At 38.8% G+C, this 21,383-nt stretch overlaps 1 protein-coding gene across 1 annotated transcript; it reads right to left on the bottom strand.

Annotated features, from left to right (window-relative positions):
- Positions 1–217: 217 nt before the first annotated feature.
- Positions 218–19,801, bottom strand: xpo6 (exportin 6). The gene is made up of 24 exons (XM_031732671.2): positions 18,993–19,801; positions 18,148–18,238; positions 16,875–16,987; positions 14,924–15,121; positions 13,812–13,971; positions 13,376–13,453; positions 12,736–13,267; positions 11,386–11,512; positions 11,187–11,296; positions 10,949–11,057; positions 10,359–10,451; positions 8,815–8,884; positions 8,523–8,682; positions 7,719–7,811; positions 7,131–7,275; positions 6,585–6,734; positions 6,234–6,423; positions 5,979–6,134; positions 4,814–4,928; positions 4,526–4,697; positions 3,278–3,439; positions 2,990–3,088; positions 1,885–2,115; positions 218–859 (listed from the first exon to the last, which is right to left on the bottom strand). Exons 1-24 carry the CDS (start codon positions 18,993–18,995, stop codon positions 758–760), a joined length of 3,459 nt encoding a protein of 1,152 aa, XP_031588531.1. The 5' UTR covers positions 18,996–19,801; the 3' UTR covers positions 218–757.
- Positions 19,802–21,383: the final 1,582 nt, after the last annotated feature.

Genomic DNA, 21,383 nt, shown 5'->3' with positions numbered 1-21,383 from the left:
TTTTCTTAGAGTTAAGAAATGTTCTGCCTGATCCAGTGGATCAGAAAAGGAACATTTTTTGCATATTACAAACAAAACAAAAAATAAATAAGAAGGCTAAAACATATTCTACAGTAGATGACTGTGGTGAAGTACAGGAAAACATAATCTCTAATAAAAAAATTCTCATTATGAATACTGTAACATGACCAGCAGAGGGCACACAGACCAGCCAAAGGTTTTATTAAAAAAGCACTTTATTATTCAAGCAGGTTTTCTCTTTTCAGAATGGAATGATATGAAAGATCCTAAGTTGAGAGTCTCTCTCCTTTGGAGATTAAAAAGGCAAAATGAATAAAAGCAGACATTAAAGAAAACTAAAACAAAAACAAAACTCAAAATGAGTTGAAAGTGCTCTGTCCCAGCCCAGCTTTGTTGCAGAGGCGTGGGACAGAAGGCCTGGCTCAGACTGCTCCAGGTCTGGGCAAAAGCCAAATGCAGACCAGGTTTACATTTCTCACCAAACTCACTGGCAATTCACAAGGAGGGCACTGCCTTAAAAATAATAATGTGCCAACCTTCTACAGTAAAAATCAAATAAAAACATCAGCAGCATCCTCAACCTCCAATTACCTAACCGAACAATGTGTGTTGCTCCATCCTGTTACTTTGAAAAGGTGGAGCAAAGCTGAATTGGAGGAGTGTTGGGGAAAGTGGTCAGCACAGGCAGTCCTTGAAATCATAGTCGGTATGTGGAGTAGTTCAAACAGTCATCGTGCTATAGCTTGATTGTGCCAGTGGGCAGGCTGCTGTTGCACAGTCTGTAGTAGCGAAGATCGTTCACCAGCCGCTGCACGCTTTGAGTGAACGAAGGCAGGTCCTTAGGAAAGAGGAGAAGAAATAGACACTAATATTAATTTATGAAAGAAATGCACAAAAACACATCTCCAGTAAGTAGATACAGCCATGACTGATAGAATAGTGAACCTATAATATACCTATAATATACCAAAAAACTTCTCAACTCAAATTTACAGATGAATCTGCGATTCCACGAAAGGTGAACCACGATGTGGCGCAGAAATACTGTAGCCCAGATTTAATATTTCATTTCAAGGATGAAATAGCAGCAGCAAGCTGAGAGTGTGCATCATCGCAGAGACCACCACAACAAGCTACTCCTTATACACACAGTTAAAGATTAATTGCTTTTAGCTGGTGCCATCAAGTGGCTACATCTTGCTGCAAGTCTTTAAATAGACCAATCAGCAGACATTAGGTAAATGCACGCACAGACCGAATTGGCTTCCCTACCTTAAGCTAATTTTTGTAGAAATGGATGAACAGGAAGTTGGCTGGCTCCACTATGTTGGCTCTCGGTACACCCAGTATGTCAACATTAATATACAGCAGCAAGAAGGGTGTTTATTTACTTTGTTAGACTTAGGGGTTGGTGGATGTTCACTGTGACTGATGTGAGGGCTACAAACTCATGTAAGTTCGAAGAAAATTAAGGGTGTAGTTTCGCCTGCACAACCAGAAACAGTGAACTCTGAAAAATGTCATTTATGCACATCCACACACAAAAAAACAAAAAAACAAAACAAAAAACAAAATGAGTCCAGAGGAGTGGTCTTATCAGACAAATGAAAACACCTGCGTGTGTGTATAATGTTAACTACTTATTTACTGTGCAGAAAAAAAGACTAATTTGATTTCTATGTACAGCTGTTGGAGCAATCTAAGTACTGTTGCCAAATTATTTGTGCAACAAGTGGAAATTCCTGTGTGTGCTAACAGTCCCTGAGATACATTTACCCATATTAACCTATTGGGGGACAATAACTTCCAAGCACAGAGAACACCATGTGCAGCATTTTTTTTAGAAAGTGCCACTGAACTTACCTGTTCCAGCTTGAAATTCCGTGCGAGAACAGCTCGTTGGCTGCTGTCCACACCATGGCAGCCATTGAGGAATTCTGGCATGAAGGCCGAGTAAAAGGCATCGAAGTCGACAGAGGCCATGTTGTAAATGGCGAGGGTGATTTCCTCCTGAAGAAGGTCGTGACTTTTGTGGAGAAGGACTTGCAGCAGCACATTGATGAAGTGGAAGAGCATTGAGGTCCGGAAAAGCTTCTGAAGGACACACAAACACAAAAAAAAGAAAATGAGAATGACAGTAAAGTTAGTACATGTGTTATAGAACTCACACATGTGGACGAGGGAAATGTGTGCTGCCTTGGCTGCACTGTGCAAGAATTTTTATGTTGGGACCCATTCACTGCTGCTTTAATTACAGATAATCAAAATAAATAAATTAAATTATTTAAATTAATTTAAACCTATTTATTATTAGAGTCACACTAACTAGTTAGAAGGAATGCCAATTGGTTTGGCTTGAGATTTCTGTACATCAGAAACTGTGATCCAAAAAAATTACTGACATACTATTAACATCTAAAACAGAAACAAAAAATAGAGCACTAGTTCCACCTTTTGGAATTAACAGGATGTTACATGTTAAATAAGGAGCTACATTTCATTAGTCACATATAATCTCTTATTTGGTAAATGGACTGGTTCTTATATAGCGCTTTTCTACTCTGAGTACTCAAAGCGCTTTATACAACTAATTCATTCACCTAATCACATCCATTCACACAGGAGCCTGGGATCGAGCTGCAGCCACCCCATATTTGGCCGAAGGCAGAATCTGCAATGTTTTTGTATCCACTGTATAGATCATCGGACTAGCAGCAATTATTACTGTCCAGTATCAAGTCCAATAAATTTTATTTAGACCAATAGTTTCAATTCTAAAGCTGAACTTACACTGATGGCTCTAACAGTTAGTTTAACATGATTATGAATATGCTGCACTTGCAGATACACAAAAAGTGAAAGCTGCGCACCATTAAAGCCCTGAGACTGTGGCAGACTACTTAAAGAGAACGGGTTTGTTTATGACCTCGCTCCTAAAAATCAAAGATCCTGAAAGAGTTGAACTCACTCTGTGGTATAACTTGTGCTTGCTGTTGAGAGACTCCAGATAGCACAGATTCTGCTTGAAGATGTGGATATCAGCCTGCAGGAAAGACTGTCCAAAAGCCTGAAAAAGACATTTCAGCACAAGTCAGGAAATTTAGTGGGACTAGATTCAACAATGTCAACAATCACCTCTCCTACAGTTGACACTTTGTAAAAGTTATTTCCAATGATTTTTAGAACATATTACAATTCTAAGTTCCATAAACGTCACATTACAAGTGGTAGGGCTGTTCTACATCCATGAACGCACCTGCATGGCAGCTGTGAACTGGGCCTCATTTTCCATTGTGTCTTCTGAATCTCCTCTTTGGACACTTGTTAAGACTGAAGTTTTAAAGAAGTACCTCCAGTTTTGGTGAAGTATTTGGTATAGCAACTCAAACATCTCGGCCTTGATGTCTGGAGAGGATCGCTGTCAAACAAACCAGAGATTCGTTCATTTATATTTTAACAAGATGTAGTACTGTATTTTTCAGACCATAAGGCGCACCGGATTATAAGGTGCATTAAGCGAAACAAAACAGTCAGGTAAGTCAAACTTTACTCAACTCATTCTTCTTGCTTCCTCCACTTCCGTACCATTGATTCATTAATGTTGAATTCTCTCGCAGCTGCTCTATTCCCATGTTGTTGCAGTATATTAATGACTAACCTCGTATTGTGGATGGATTATCCCAGTTGTTCTCCTGACTGAAGTTTGATCTGTTTATAGCATCCTGCGTTGCGATTGTATTTGTCCCTAACCATCAGGAACCCTCCCTTGTGGAAAAAAGTTAGCGTTCGTCCTCGCACTTCACTGTGCTTATGTTATGCTAACATAGCTGTGTCGCTGGCAATCTATTAACACATCATTATATACCAGCTAGTCCAACTTCAGTAACCCTACAACAGTCACTGCTGTTTAGTCTTCAATTATGTTGTATGTTTTAACTTTTTCAGAAACCTCTCTGTCAGAACGGTATATCATGTTTAGGTGGAAACTAGCGAGCTATCTTCCTGCTAACTTCTAACGCCGTTAAATTTAATAAATTCTGTTTTCGTGGATGCCTGGATGTCAAACTTAATTGTTACACCTGGTAAAGCAGCAATGCTGATCATTTTATTAACAATGAAAGAATTCAGACAGAATTTAGACTTTGGGACCTGAAGCGGACGGAGTTTTGGACCCAGATTACTCCGCGACCCTCCTGACTAAGGTAGCCGTAATGCTCTGACAATGCATCAAGTGGTGCGGCTTCGTAGCTTACCAAAGTCGTGCTAAAACATTTTTTGACAGATTTCTGAGCGCCGTGTACCACTTAAAATCAGTTCGAGGTCAGTAAGCACAACCAGAATCATACATAAGGTGCACTGTTGATTTTTAAGAAAATTAAAGGATTTTAAGTGGGCCTTGTAGTGCAGAAAATACAGTATGTGTACTTTCTTGAAAAAGAAGGGACATCACAGATGACATATTAGAACATACCCACAAGTCAAACAAAACAATGATGCAACTGACCTCTGCCACAACTGGGTAGACCTGCTCCATGCACAAAGAAAGGATGCTGGGTAGGAAGGGCTTAAAAGCTTGACCGGGCTCTTGCACCACCACCTGCAGGATTTTCAGGAACTTCTGCACCACCCTACACCCTGCACTGCCCTCATGCAAAATACTGGCTGCCAGCTGCTCCCTAGAGCAAATGAAAACAACAGAAGTTACTCATTGTTAAGATGACGTAACATAAATGTGACTGCAACGGGTGGCTATTGTTTGACATGACGTCGTGAGCTAGAAGCTTTTTTTAACCTGGTGAACATGCTAAGAAACGTGTGGATGATCTGTCCTGTGAAAGCAACACCCATCTGGACTCGTAACGCCTGGAACAACGTCAAGAAGAAGGCCAACATCTCATCTGTCACATCTACAAAAGAGAAGTGACAATTAACAAAACTGAAGCGATTACCTAACATGTGGATTACGTGAAATTATCTTGCATGCAGTGGTTAAAGTTAGAGAAAACATCTTCTGCAGTATTCACAGTAATCAGTTTCACTGTGGACTTTAAATATATGTGAGTGAATCAAGCTTAAATTCTAGATCAGTGACACCTAAAGACTGTGCTGTGGCCACCAAAGCCTATTTTCCACTAGTACCTACTTGGCTCGACTCAGATTTTAGGGTTTTCCATTAGGTGGTAGGTACCTGGTACTTTTTCAGTACTTACTCAGCCAAGGTACCAAGTGAGTCGACTTGATTCGAAAATGTGACGTCAACATCCTGCATGCCGCTGACTGGCCATGGAGTGACATTGCTGAGTCACGAGAGTGACTCCTTAGCAGCAGGTATACCATCGCCTTGATGTCATCCATTGTTGTGTTGTGTTTGTGTCACATACAAATAACATTATGGGCCACGTTGCTATGATCCCAGCCACACTCATGTGATACTAAATTATAATGGAAAATGGCTAAAAAAGAGAAGAGTCGAGTCGAGTGGGTGCCAGCGGAAAAGAGGCATAAGTGGACCATAAAGATGGGCTGGGCTGAGACAATAGCCTGAGTCAAGGTGTAAAAGATTTTCATTCTTAATTTTGTAATTATGTTTGAAATCATCATAAATATTTTAGATTAAGTATTTACATTTAAAAAGCGATCGAAACCATGAAAGAAAAAAAAAGCCACAAGCTTAATTAAAGTCCATTTTTGATTCAGACTGTGTTTTCGATCTCAGTACTGGGTGTAAAATAGTGGTGTTGGCTATCAGGTTGTGAAACGAACATATTTAATGAAAAATTAATGTCAGTCACCAGTAGAATACAAATTAATCTGTAAAAACAAAAAGGAGGAAATACTGCATCTTATCACCATGTGCTGATTAAAAAGTGTTTGGAAGGAAAAAGTAAGTTCAAAGACTTGTGGATATGCTGTGGGATTAAGACTGAGAATAACCCAAAACCAGATATTAAACTGACCTGGCTGCTGAATAAACACTGGGAAATGGCTGAGGGACACTTGGACAGACTCCTGAAGACTCTGATAACAGATCTGACGTGACTTGGTCGATTCACTGGAGACGCTGTCCACTATGTCTCGGAGCACAGGCAGAGTCTGCTGTATGACTGTTTTGACTACACAAGAAAAAACATAATTAGGAGGAAGACAAAGTGTGACTCAACATAATAAAATTAAAAGAGATAAGGAGTTATGTAACCTAAGTAAATACTGACTGTCATTTAGGCCAGGCTGCCGTGAAGTAATGTTCACTGTGCCTCTTAAGATACGATATTCTCGAGTGAGCGCAGCCAGCAGGCTGGCGTGGTTGCTTGAGCGCGTTTGCCACTGTTGATCACTCTCTGGTAAATTTGGCCAAGGGAGCAGCAGCATATTGGATAAAGCCCTGCACACCAACATGTGAGCCTGTACAAGAAGATTACTTCATTTACTTCATGTTCAAGGTCATACAGAAAATGTAAATTGCTGACACCATTTTAAACAAATGTACATATTCACATTCTTATGCTGTGATTGAAACATGATACTATATAATGATTGATGGAAAATAAAAGTACACCATTTACCTCCTGGGGAAGTCTGCGTGTCTGATTTTCTGTAGTAATCAGGTTGAAGATGTTTTGAACAGCTGGCAAAGTGACCAAGAACACAGGCCTCACTGTAGACGTTATGGAGACCATCAGATGGCATGCTGACAGCAGCAACTTTTCAGGTACCTGAAGATTTAAGTGTAAAAATGTTTAATCAGATTGGAAGTGGAAAAATATATTTTACAGCTCTTTAAGTTTGCAACATTTTGTTATAAATACAAGCTAGGGCAAGATAAACTGTATGAACTGTATAAACTGATGTTTCAGATAAACTTAAGACACATATGAATGTGGACTGCATGTTTTAAGCTTTGGTTAACAGTTTCTAAATTATACTTCTTCCTTAATTTTTAAACCACTGTTGCAACATGAAACTTAATGTGTCTGTGACATGCAGTTTCTTATATACTCAGGTTTATTTAAGTCAAAGATTCTGAATGAATTATTTCTAAACCTCTTTCCTGAATTTAAATAGATCATGAATAAAGGCTGGATTTGTAATATGCTTGAAACTGAAGCTACCTTGGCTGTGATGAGCGGGCTACTGGCGTCGACTGCAGATGTAATGAGGTTGATGAACTGGCTCTGGTTTTGACTGTGGACTTCACTGTAAAACTGTGCAAGCCAGTGAGAATAAGCTTGCAAAGCAGCGAGAGCCTGTGCATGTCTGTAACAATTGAAACCACACACATACACATACACACACGCACAGTTAAAACCCATTTCTTACCTAATTTGCGTAACTTTGACATGTCTAAAGTGTTTGTTTGTGGTAGCATTACTTGTATTTGGCACACAAAAACTCATATAAACTCATATCTTCTAAACATAAAACACTGAAGTCATAGTAAAAATATTCTGCAATTTTATCATGTAAAACATGAGGTTGCTCTGAATGCACAGCAACTGCACAGCGAGGGCGGCTGTTCAATGGCAGTGAAGTGTCCACAACATTTCACACAAACCCTATAGCTATTCACACTCTCAGTTCCCTGTTCTCTTCTACATGACACTGTCTTTGACTCTATAAGAGTATGATCTTTTCATTTCTAATGGTTGGATCACATATAAAATGTTACTGTTCAACATTTCTTTAAACATGATACTCACACATCAATGAGGTCTGGTTTGAGCACAGAAGGCACAACAGTCTCCAGGTCATAGAGGCTGGTCTGGGAGCCATAACAAGTGACTTCAACCAATCTTTAAAAAGAGCCAAATGGTTCTTTTTAAAATTTTACTCATTCTTTAAAACCATCAGTTAAAATATGAAGAACTCAGAATTCATACAACTAAAAAGTAACTTAAATAAAACACAAACACAAAAAAGAGAAGGCAATGTCAACTTAAGATTCTGTAATGCCGGGGACAAAAATCTGCATCAGTAACAGCGTTCATTTTTAAATACAAACATAGGATTCAGAGGGGTTTGCTATGAAGAAAGGTTAATGGTTTAATGACCCTTAGCTTAAAGTCAGTTTTCTGCATCCTTGTTAAACCACAGTTGGAGGAGGCTACATATGAACTTTTGCTAGTTAAGCTATAACACATCAAAGCTTTCTTTATATTTGACAGTGACCTTTAATATTTAAATGTATCCAGTTTAAGGTGGATCTATCATCCTATTTGCAACACTGCATTATCTTACTCATCATCTGATAACATTTTTGATTTGGCAGTAGGCAACAATCACAGGAAACCTTTTTTCTTTTTTTCTCTTGTTTTGCAGAAATGTCATATAGTGTGTAAAACCCCCCTTTTTAATATGAGCGTGCACAGAATCTGAAGCAGAAAGCCCAGCTTAACAGAGAAAGTTGATAACCATTACCTCAAACTGGAGTTTTAGGTTTTGTTGAGCCAGGTAAAGCAAAGAAAGTCTGGCTATGTTGATCTTCACTTGTAATACATGCTTACCTCTCTACCACAGCCAGGGCGTCACTGAAACGTGCAGCAAAAACCTCCCCGATGAAATACTCCGCCAAGCGCCCAACAGCCTGAAGTAGGGAGCTGAGGTCCCTGAGAGAGCAGTGAAGTCGGCGACAGTCGTTCTCAGCAGTGATATTTAGCCGTCGACCTGGATAAAAACAACAACAAGAAAAATCAAATGTTACAGGATCGATCTAATATTTTACTCTACAGAAGTGATGTCATTATAGAGTTGACATAAGAGCAATGTTTTTTTTCCCCATCAACAAATTGTACTTACTTGTGCCACTAGTCACAATAAACTGCTGCAAACCGAGGTATACGTCCAAATTTTCTTGAAGAACTGGAAACTTTAGAGCAAAAAGAAGAATAAGGAGATTGTTACATGTACTAAAAAACCCCACCTTATTATAACCTCAGAACTCAAAGGCAATTTATATCATTAATAAAAGACCTACTCAATTTTAAGGAAGCAAGTTCAAAATAAAATTAAATTCAGTTTTATAAAAAGAGTTCTAAACAAATATAATAAAGCTGCAATTACCTTCTTTGAAGTGTTAAAAGGGAAACTATAAATAACAAACAAATACAAGTTCTATACTTTACAAAAATGAAGCTCATTATGTGACATTTGAAGAAGAAACAACTGGGAATTCAGTTAAGCTCACAGTTCTACATGTTAAATTGAAAAGGTCAGATCTTTTCACAATTAACACTCAAGTGCATCACCGTGCCGCTGCCTCAACCTCCAATTGATTAAAAAAACAATAAAATGTGTTAAAACACTTTTCTGCACTCAAAACATTAAAAGCCCCTTTTCCATTAGTACATACTCGGATTGACTTGCCGCGACTCAACTTGGATCAACTTCCCATTACAATAAAATACCTCCTAATGTGTGTGGTCAATGTCATAGCAACATGTCCGAGCGTCCAGCGACATAATTAGTATGCAACACAAACACTACAACAAAGGTGGACGTCGAGGCAGGAATAGTGTTGCTCGGTCTGTGGCTTTTTGTCAGACTCTGAGGGCCACGGCTTGGTTTTTTTGTAGCCATTTCCCTGCTGATAGGTATCAAAAATGGTGGTTTTAATTTTCGTGAACGAGTTGCTCTCATGACTCCTTGAGTGATGCTACTACCAGCCAATGACACTACTACATTATAAACCCTGAAAACCCTGGCGAGTCGATACGAGCTTAAGACACCATGGTGTGTATTTGATGACAGTTTAACCTTTTAATGTACTCCTTTACAACAAAATTTACAATGCAGAACAGAAGATACCTCTTGCCATGATTGACAAGTGATTTCACTGTTTAACCCTAGAACACTATCGCCGGGTGATTTACACCCGAGCAAATACATTTACATGAATTCTCTCTCCTGCAGCTGTTTGCGTGTCGAGGAGCCTGTGCCTTCACCAGGGAAGTCTCAAATTTCCCAGGAATGGGTGGACCAAAGACCAGCTTTCCAGAGTCATTATTTTGTTTTAGGAGGGTTTTTTTTCATTTTGTTAGACATGGCACAGTTGAAAGTAAAAGAAGACCACTCTAATTTGTCATGTGTTGTCATATTTTGATATATTTGATTACTTTTTATTGGTTATATTATATCGGGTAAAAATCACCCGGCATTAGTGATTGTGTTACTATTTATAGCGATAGTGTTCTAGGGTTAAGGAAACTACACTGTGCCGATAAATGGTCATTATAAGGTTATGAGCATTTCTGCTACTAGATTTTTGCTCAAAACCTAAAATGATAAAACTGCCTAAAGCGCCTTACGAAATACAAAGGGTGACACCAACAGTGATCTCTTACCAAAGTAGAGAATGCATGGGATGGGAGCAGCTCCATCACCTTGGCAACCACCTCCAGACTCTGACGCAGGTACCTTTGCCACTCAGTCTGTTGCTATGGTTACAAAATGAAGGAGAGCAGTCAGACAGTGAAGATAAAGCCATTTCTTTCACCTGTACTTATGCTTAAAGTATTGCAAACTTAATGCTTCATGTGGCTACAGGATAGACAGATAATATGAAACAGTGCAGATGATATTTGTGATATTAATAACCTCCTAGGACCTGGCGTCCACATATGTGGACATCAATTTTGAGTTATCTAGACCAAAATACAAAATTTTGCTCTACAAGGGCCTGATATCCACTTACGAGGACATTATACTGCCACTGTTCTATCAAAATTTAAAACGAATGTCATCATATGTTGATCTCATTTTCCTCAGAAATACAAAAAAAATCAGGTAAAACAGTTTTTTTTTTAAAATCTGGTAATTCTTTGTTTTTAAATTCATTAGGTCCCAAATACCAAAGAGAAATTAAAAATGCATACCATGAAAGAGTTTGGGTCTTAGGAGATTAAATAATTATTTAATTATTAAATGTTCTTACATCATCATCCAGAGTCTCGTCGTCCAGCTCTTCTAACTGGGCTTGATTGCATCTGAACTGTATGCGATTCAGAACTTCCCTTAACAGAAGACCCAAGGCATCTTTGTACCTGCCCAGTTGGCACATAAATACATTTCACAACAGCAATTTCACACTCAAGAATCAATGACAAAATAGGACATCCTTAAATCAACTTTAGCTCATTTGTAGATGTAAATATCTCTTTTGAGCGACTTACCTATTCAGGACACTTTCTCTGTCTGGTAGCCTGCTTTTGATTTTCGTTGTTAAAAAATCCAAAAATACACTCCAAATGTCCAAACAGGCAAAATAGCCTTCATGGGTGGGCTAAAATAAAAATAAAAAATGTGTATGAGAAGGAAGTTTGCATAGACTCTTTTACTGCATTGCATAAACATGGAAAAGGTAATCATTACCTGGTTGAATGTGTACTTAAAAAGCAGGGCAAGAAACTCTACAATAGGAAACTGAGGACTTGACTCAATTCGCCTCAAGTGAACACTGACAAACAGACGCAGGAAGTCTGTAAACTTTTCCAGGTAACTGCAAGAAAAGAAAGAAATAACTGAAGCAAAAGGCTGGGACATACATCTTACATTTAAAACATGAACTATTAAATACAAAATACTTTAGATGGTCTAAATGATCAACAATATTATTACTTATCAGATTAAGTGCAGCATGTAACTTGATCATAATGTTTCATAATCCTGCGGACACAATGTTTAAGGGCATAACAATGTGGCCTATGTGTCTGAACACTCATGAAAATTCACAATGTCACAGATGAGGTGTTTAAATAAAGCTTAATGAAAGAGACACAGGAAAAGCGGAATTTGTAAAAATTACTATATCTGGTATAGTCTTCGAAATAAAATATCTAAAACTTATCACCCTGCAAGCAGACTGTTCAAATAAATATATAAAATACATAAGAAACTAATAGAATATTGGCAAAAGAAACATTCTTAGCAAAGACCAACAGGGGTGGGAGAAAAAAAAATCAATACATAAAAATAGGACAGACAAAAAAGAAAAAGAAAAAAACAAACTTAATAAAATAGCTGCCTGGTCTTTGCATTCAGTCTCTTCATATTCTGCAACCCATCTGAAACTTGTGATGCAGACTGCCAATATGTTATCATCAGTCTAACTGAGTCCATGTCAATAAGAACAACTCAACTGGCTGCCAGCTGGTTGCATTCTAGTTACAAACATAAAACAAGAAGGTTGCTAAATGCAAATTTAATAGTTAAATATGAATTTCTGTCTACGCAGACAACAACAGATATGTGATTTTGAAGGATTTATCACAGTTAATTGCTGTATTATCAGAAACAGATTGCACGTAATTGCCAACTTGACCCCATTCAGTTGCAGACTGACTCCCAACTTTTATGGCAGGTTTTAGTGACAGTGTTGGTATGACTGACTGAGCTCATAACAAAAGTGAGATAACTTTTTCCTGATTGGGTATTGACAAAGTTAACTTTCGGGACATAATGAAGTTGAAAAAAGGTAATAAATCACAATATATGCAATACTATTGATAGATGTTAAAAATTGCAATCGTATCATATGGCAAGTGAAGTTACGTGATAATGCCATATTGTGGGGTGTGACCAAAATACCACTTGGTCAGTAGCAATGACATAACATGGAGGGAGAATACCACTGATACCTGTGTCATACGTTAAGTACATGGCAGTACAGAGCGAGTTTGCTCATGCACCAGTGCTCTGGTAAAATTAAGAATTGAGCCATACCTCTCATCAAGTTCCTGTAAGCGGCTCTTGATCGTATGAGCATTATTTTCTCGTGTAAGCCTTTGAAGAAGAAAGAAGGTCTGCTGAAACATTCGCAGCAAGTACTCCTCAAAATCCATTGGCACACAGTTCTTTGACACCAGTTCATTGACACAGGTCATGGCAAGTAAACCAAGCTGGGCCCGGTCCACCTTGTTAGCCTCGTTTTGCTGTCCGTTTAGCTCTCCTCCATTTGATGTTGGTGGCACTGTTCCAGGATTACGCTGTCCATTTGAGGAGGAGGAGTTGGAAGAAATGAAGGAGTCCGTCTTGGCCTTTGGCTGAAGATCACAGCCAAATCGTGCAAAATGGAAAATGGATGCCAACAAGGTGGGCGTAATACTTGTGGACAAAGGGATCCAACTGAACAGGTGGGCCAAGCACTCCAAAACAAGGCAACAGAGCTGATGACTCTCATTGTCCAATGCTGCCATGGGCTGACAAAGCAGTTTTGAGTACTGGCTACCTTGAAACAAGCTGCCCAGCAATTCCACTGAATTAAGAAACACAAAACGTTATGGTTAATAAAGAAGAAACAAACTCCTGTTTCACAATTTTAAGTCTTTCGCATTTTAACCATTGAAAGGGACAAATAACTCACTGCTTTCCCCTGAGGTGGGTGAGGGAGGTGGTGTAGAAGCTATGACACTGTGCTTGTCCCAGTATGTCTCCAGAATTCCTGAAAACAAGTACCCAGTTACTAACACATACTGAAGGATTTGTCTGATTTGTCATGTTTTATCTTAAATAAAGTTAGCAAACCTTATTATAATTTTTATATAGCATCGCTTTACTCTTAACAGTACACCTGCATTTAAGACTGTCACATCCTTTCCAACGTGACATATTAGGATCCCTCAAAATTATATTTCAGTAAACAAAAATGTTGCGAAATGGTTTGTTTGCTAGAATACAGGGACACCTCTAAATCTTCACACAAACCCCCCCCCCAAAATATTAATTTGTTGTAGAGGGATAGGGAGAGACCCCTGTTAAGTACCACTAAGAGCTCACAAAGCATTAAAGGTTGTCCTCACCAGTCAACAGTCCAAGCACTGTTGGCACCTGCTCCAGCAGCAGTTTGCGGAGCTCCTCTTTCCTGGCAACACTCAGGTCTTCCCTAGGACATGCAAGCTCCTCTGATGTGGTTTTTAACATAACCAACCCCAGTGGAGCCAGAGCCGGGGACTGGATCAACTATAGACCGGAGATTGACAGACAGACACACACAGTTCAAAAAGTTAATTTTATCATCTACCTAGTGACCTACCTAGTTCTCCAAAATACTTTCCAAGCTGTTAAGTTAAAAGGCTGCTGACAGACTTTGTAGAAGTTGGTTAACAGATCAGGTTATTTCGTTGAGTACAATCAAAGCCTAACACAACTGTTTTAGAATAAAACAAAAGGGACCTTTACTGAATGTAATTTCCCTTTACAGAACAAATTCATTACACATACTAAGTTTGGCTGTTTAAGGCAGCATTTATTACTAAAACACACCACAAGACAAGATGATATCAAACTCTAGTTCATGTGGCTTACCACTCTAAATGAACAATTTAATGCAGAAATCATTTGGGTTTATTTCAGATATCTCATGAGATTAACAGAAAAATGTATTTGTCTTCGATTATAACTGAATTTCTCTATTTAAGACTGTGTCACTTCCTCAAAACATCTTTGTGCAAACTTAAAATGCCGACGTAAGTACAGCAAATTGATTAAACACAGAACAACAACAAAACAAAAACAAAAGACAAGCTCAAAGGAAATTGGAATAAATGTGATGAATGCAACAGAGAAAGGAAGGAGATATTTTTTAGGACTACTTCAAATTACACAAGAACATATATATTCCATACAACAGAACTCTGGTTTTGTAATGCAACTTCTGTGTCTTCATCAGCTTCATTTCATTACTTAACTCTTTCACCCATAAAGACGACCTCCCCTGTACCGATAATGACAAGTTTAGACACTTCAATAAATATCAATATCAAAGATGTGGTTTTTCCAGCTGTAACTGCATAGGCAGAGACCACCCTCACTAACTTTTGTTGCAAACCCAGTCATTTTGTTCAATAAGCAGGCCTGAAATATGACAGAAACCAGTCAGGTCAGAAAAACAGCTTCAAGGGTTACTCCTTACCTGAAGGGTGTTTGTAAAGAAATCATGGTAGAACATCGGCCAATCCTGGCGACCAATGTCTACAATGACTTTACAAAGCTTGTTACGGATGAAATAGGGCACAGATTTGTGCTGAGCAAGGAGGAGCTTGGGAAGACAGCTGCGAATCTCCATCTTGTCCTGGGAAGCAACTCCAATCCACAGCTTGTTTACCAGGTTCTGAAAATACAATTAGCAATCAACTGTAAAACATGTGTACAGATGACAACAACATATTTATACAAACATATGCAGTGCACTTCCACACTGGGTCATATCTTAGGCCCATCTTATAAGCGATTATTTTTTTCCCCCACCCAATCTGTGCACAGAACTCCACAACGGTCAAGCAAAAATATTTGTCTGTCAATTTATTGGAACGACCCTTCACTTGGGTAAAGCACATTTGCCAGGTATAGCATCCTCAAATGCTCTAGGGGAAGATCCTGCAAGCCTTTTACGTTTTAAAACACTTCTTTCGTTACTGGAGGAAATTTTCATTGTTGAACTAATGAGAGGGAGCATCAGTGTGCAGGATTTTCAGGTCTGCTGCATTTCCCAAAGCTTCTGCTCTTTTTCCCCCCTGCTCAATTACATTTTTAAATGACCTTACCAGCCTAAAAGCCAACTACACTCTGGAAAAAAGGCTTTCACTGAACAGGGCTGCTCATCATTTTCCAGTATCCATCTGTCCTTCAGTCCTGACCATTCACCATCTAAGAAAAACACCATCCCATCATGCTGCTGCTGCTACTAACAACTGCCTGTCTTTGGTTCCCTCCACACAGTGTTGGACAGTGAGGCAAAACACACTTTTTGTGTTCCATGAACCAGCAACCTGTCCAGGGTGTACCCTGTGCCTTGCCTTATGAAAGCTGGGACAGGCTCCATCTCACTGCAGCCAAAAACTGAACAGGCAATTAGGAACGAATGGATCAGACCACAGGATTTTGCTTTCCTTGTTCTGAGTTGTTCAGGTGTCTTTGGGAAAATTCTCAGCCTTTTAGTTAGAAATAGTGGCCACTCTAGTGATAAACCGGTAAAATGCTGTACTGAGAGGTGTCTCTCTAAAAATGTCCCACATCATCTCGACAAAACCACTTTTGATCTCATTCATAGTCTCATTTGAGTACTAAGTTACTTATCTGAGGACTCTTTGTTCATGAATGGCTTGTCCCTCCCTGAATTAGTTTTGCATCCATATTTAGAACAATTGTTGGTGGTTCCTAACAGCTTTCACTTGAGAATTGGAGGTTTCAGTGCTCTTGACTCCGGAATGAAACTAAAGTAATTTTATTTCTTCTTTTAATTGCAACCCCCTCCAGCTCCAACTAGACTTGAATCACAGCTTGCAGGAAATTCTCTAAATCTCATAGCTTGGTTTTAACTCTGACATACACCACGGATAGTGAGAGAATGTTCAGTCTGATGTTTTCATTTCTAAATTATGTTGAATTAAGGTACAAGTTGATCCCAATCAGCTGTACAACAACCCCACAACCCACTGATAAAAGTAGGATGTCATATGCAAGAAAGGGAATACTTCAGTAAAGGTTTTATATTAAATAAAAGATGTAATCATTTAAAATGAGTCTGAAGCCTAACATAATGAGGTATTTAAAAAAATTAAGCTTATTTATCTCAGATATACATTTTAAGTTAAAGGCAGTTTTTAAAGGGCACTTTATCCTCATACTTTCATTCTGTGGAAAATTTGTTACACTTTTAACTAACTTCACTTGCAGAATTATAAAAAATGAGGAAACAGGAAAAGGCCATGAAACACATTCTTGTTAACATACGCCTGTTCTTGCAATATGCATGTATTAAGTATGTAAAATTATCTTAAAATAAAATGTTAAAAAAAAGAAGAGAGAAAGTTCTTGCTAGTACTTTGAACTGAGAACATGCATCTTCCACCTACAGGACTTACTTCAAATACTGTGAGACTGTACATCATTACATACTCATTCCGAGTATTGGAGAGGAAGAACAAGCAATGGCGCCACGCTCCAGTCTGCTGTGCAAAGTTATTCAGCAGCTCTTCTGCAGAAAAAAGGAAGTAAGCATGAGCCCTCACAGAACTAGTTCAATACTAGCACCTCGCTAGCAATCAGACTGAAAGTAATGCGTCACAACACAGGAAGTGGATTTAAAAAAGCAAAAATGCAAAAGATTAATGTTTTTTATAGAAACAAAACTATTTTAGACCACCTTAAACATGATCCTGACACTCAACAGTATCATTGTATATATATATCCAGACTATTCAATGCAGAAATATGCTATCTTTTAAGGATTTTAAGGATAAGGGCAAGAGAGAATAGAGGAAACTCTACCGTTCATCTACATCAAAAGACAAAGGCTCCTTTATCTTTTTTTTTTTACCAAGAACTGAGCTCTACAAAGGTTTTTCTTTCACCCTTAATAAAGCACATAACAATTTTAAAGTTAATGCATGTGCTAAGAGACATTTTAAATTGTATAGAAAATTAACATATTCACAGTTTAATATATTGAAGACGTTTACATTTTTGCTCAAACTATTTACTCGCTTTTAAATTACCCCATCATTTTTTTCTGCACAGTCAGATTAGTTTACAGTCTTTCAGTGCTAGCCAGTAGCAGGTTGACATCCACACATCCACTAAATGTGTGTGGTTTTTTATTTTATTTTGTTTTTTAACTCAACACAGCTGACATTAAACTTATTTTTTTCCATTACATTACTCCAGATCATAGATTAGAGAGTGGGACAGACTAGTACTTCAGGTAACAATTAGCAAGGGCTGGGACCAATTAGAAATGTTTAAACTTAAGAATCAACTAGTCGCGCACAACCTCAGCACGCTGTGGTCAACCTATCCACAGATATACATGACAGGCCAACATTCACCAAGAAATGCATTGATCAGGTTGCTTTTTTTCACATTTAATTAACAATTTTTAGCTCTTCTTTAATGAGATATTTTGAATTTATTCAAGAGCAAAAACAGGTAATCACACAGGAAATGAGGAGGAGGAGGGGTCAACGTGCATGAAACCTTTGTACGTTACTGTGGATGATTATGTGGTATGCACATTAACCCTCAATTACGCATTCTTACACTGCTCTGTGTCGTTTCCATTTCAGACCAGCCTGATGGGAACCTTAAAATACTGCATCATGACTTCTTAAGTGTACTGTTTTGCAAGACCTTACTTACCGATTTCTCTTTTTCGCTCATTAGTTGTGCAGCTATGAAAGAACTCTGTCATCAGGCCCTCTAGTGCACGCAGCGATGCCTCCTCTGAAGCCTAACAGGTAATAGAAAGTAAATTACAAACAACATCAGCGATCCGTCACCATATAGAGCATAGAATCACTAAGTCTTTAAAAGAATTCCTTTTTTTTGTGTATAATTGTGGTATAACCACATGCTTAAATACAGAAAGAGAGGCCTCAAACACATGTTCACACACAGTAAAGAGAACAATACACTGGCATACAAGTATCTTGTTCTTATAGCTAATTATTATACCAGCTTGCTGTCTGGTTATAGCACTTAGTTATAAAAGCCAACAGCACAGGCTTAATCGTAATATAGTTTGTCAAATGTAGAGCACTACCCTTGTTTTCTCGTGTGGAGGAAGTTGGGCCCTGCCTACTAAACGCAAGATAGCATATCGAGATTTTAGTCCCTGTGGCAGGCAAGTCTGAACTCCACAAATAAGCCACAACTTGCCGAGACTCAACACTAGTCAAACAAAATATTCGGTTTTGCAAGATGGGCGTCCTGTGCCGTAAAATGGCTTTAAGAGCTGTCACATCCTGTGAAATACCTGGCCTCAGAACCGTTAGATAACAAAAAAGGTATACAGGTATAAGTCCATACAACATATCCCCATACGCTGCCAGCTATATGCTAATGTATTTATCTTTACTAATGACAGATCTTTATGTTCAGAAGTAGAATACAGATTTAAGCTTATCTATTGCGTTAGCCATCAGCAGGAAGGGAGGAAGAAACATTAACAACTGGATAAATACCAGAGTTTAAATTATACTTACCATGTTTAGCTGGCTCTGATGCTTTCTTCAGTTGACTTAGTCGCCGGTTAATTACAGTAATAAGCCAACATTAGTTACCTAGTTAGCCAATCGTGCAGCTAACATTAGCTATGGTACTGCTGGCTAACGTAACCGCAAAGGGAGCTCATCATGCTCAGCTCGACTGTTTAAACTGATATCTACATAAAACTAGCTAGCAAAGGCTGGCCTCGCTGACTGTGCCTTGAATGTATATATATATATATATATTAACCTTGCTCGAATAAAGCGGTTTTCGACTACCAGGCATAAAGACTTAACATGAAATTAGCTATGCGGAGCCCAAAGGTTAGCCGCATTGCAGCTCAACGCTAATTCCACCGTTAGGTTGAATACAGAAATATAGTTTTGTCGGCATCTAGCCGACACTTGCTCCAACACCACGGAAGTGTGCAGCTTTAATTAGCGTTTTGTGTCAAGCATTTTGATGCTAAATTACACAGTTGCTAACGCTGCAGCGGATGGCTAGCCAGTTAGCTTTTCTAGAAGGATGAAGGCATAATTTTCGTTCGCTAACTGTCAACCCCAGACATGCTCCTGTGTCCGGTCACGACAGTCTCGATTTCTAAATTCAAAGCGGGCTTTAAAAACACACAAACCTAAACTTTTACAAATCCGCAACAACAATAATTATAAAATGCTATCAGCGACAGTTCCTGTCATTCCCCTTCTCGGTGCTTAGGGCGGCTCAAGAATAAAGCTAGCTTGCAGGTTTCAGGGTCTGCATTGCAACTTCCTCTTTTGCTGCAAACAACCCAATCAGCTCTGTCAAGTTACGCAGATTCAGAAAAGAACAGTCTCCGGTTATACCTTTCAAATTAAAACACTTTACTATTAAATAATTCAAAGTTATGAACAAAGTTAAAATAAAACGAATGAATTTACTCCAAAAGAGACCTTCATATGTTTCATGTTGTCATTTCCCCTAAAAAGCCTTATGCAAAATGCTATTATAATACTGTGCTTCTGCTGAAACCTGGCTCGCCTACACAAACAAATACAGGAATTTGCCTGTCTTTCAAAGAAGTAAGGTTACATAAACAGAAGAGGACCATTGATAAAGTTTGGACTATATCTTATATATATATATATAACAGATAGTTATTAGCACTTAAAACTCAAGATTGTCAAACACAGAAGAATTTTATTCACTATACAGGTAAAGGTGAAAGATTTATAATTTACAGAAGAATAGCTATACATGCCACAACCAGACTATTTAACACTATATTGGAAAGTGAGAGGATGTCCGAGGAATGGATGTGTACTGGTATAGATATTCAAGACCAATGGTGAGTACAGAGCTGTAGTAACTAAATAGAGATAAAGCTGATTAGCCATGCCATTAAGCTATGGAAAAGAGTTGATGGAGCTAGGTTAATTAGAGCAGCAGTATGGCTCCATGCCGAGGAAGAGCACTACAAATGCGACTTTTGCTTTGAGTGTTGATGGAGAAGTATAGAGAAGGTCAGAAGGAATTGCATTGTGTCTGTGTGGATGTGGGTTAAAAGTGAAAGCACATGATAGGGTGCCAAGAGAAGAACTGTGGTACTGTATGAGGAAGTCAGGAGTGCCAGGGAAGTATGTGAGAGTGCTGCAGGACACTGAGGACTGAGGACAATGACACTGAGACAGTGGTGAGATGTGCGGCTGGAGTGAGTGATGGGTTCAAGGTGGGGGTGGGATTACATCAGGGATCTTCTTTGAGCCACTTGCTGTTTACAGTTGTGGTGAACAGGCTAACAGATGAGGTCAGGCAGGACAGGTGGTATGTTCTGGAATACACAAAATTAAAGTGAAATGAAAGGCAGTAGAAGCAAGACAGGACACGTGTCTGAATGAGAGGGAGACAAGTAACAGTTAAACTGCAGCAACGGTAGTAAAGGTAGACAAGTAGTACATACGTGCATTCAACCATCTAAAGCAATGGACAGCGCACAACAGAGGCAAAGAAGAGATTACAGGCATAGTAGAAGTGGGTGGAGACAAGGGTAACGGGTGATGTGTGACAGAAGGATAGAAGCAATAGTGAAATTGAAAGTATACAAGATAATAGTTAGATCTGCTATGGTGTGTGATTTGGAGGAAAAGGCCCTGACAAAAAAACTGAAGGAAGAGCTGAAGACTTTATGCTTTTCATTGGAAGCGACCAGGATAAAGCTCAAGTTGAGATGTTTAGTAAGAATGTTAGAGGCAAGGCTGAGATGGAGGAGAAGAGGAAGACCACAGTGAAGATTCATAGATGTGGTGAAGAAGGACATGCAGACGGTTGATGTGACAGAGGAGGATGCTGGGGACAGAGCAGTAGCATCGTTTGTTTTGGCGACCCCTAAAGTGAGCAGCTGAAAGGAG

This window comes from Oreochromis aureus, linkage group 4 (genome assembly GCF_013358895.1).
Source record: "Oreochromis aureus strain Israel breed Guangdong linkage group 4, ZZ_aureus, whole genome shotgun sequence".
Taxonomy (NCBI): domain Eukaryota; kingdom Metazoa; phylum Chordata; class Actinopteri; order Cichliformes; family Cichlidae; genus Oreochromis; species Oreochromis aureus.
Note: the sequence above shows the minus strand (reverse complement) of the source record. Positions and strands in the feature narration are given on the sequence as shown.

What these genes read in the sequence shown, in the direction of transcription:
- xpo6 (XM_031732671.2), bottom strand. An exon ending in TGAGCGAAAAAGAGAAATCG is followed by an intron (nt 16,988 to 18,147) that starts GTAAGTAAGGTC and finishes TTTTTTCTGCAG; the next exon opens with AAGAGCTGCTGAATAACTTT. An exon ending in TCTTTACAAACACCCTTCAG is followed by an intron (nt 13,972 to 14,923) that starts GTAAGGAGTAAC and finishes TCCGGTCTATAG; the next exon opens with TTGATCCAGTCCCCGGCTCT.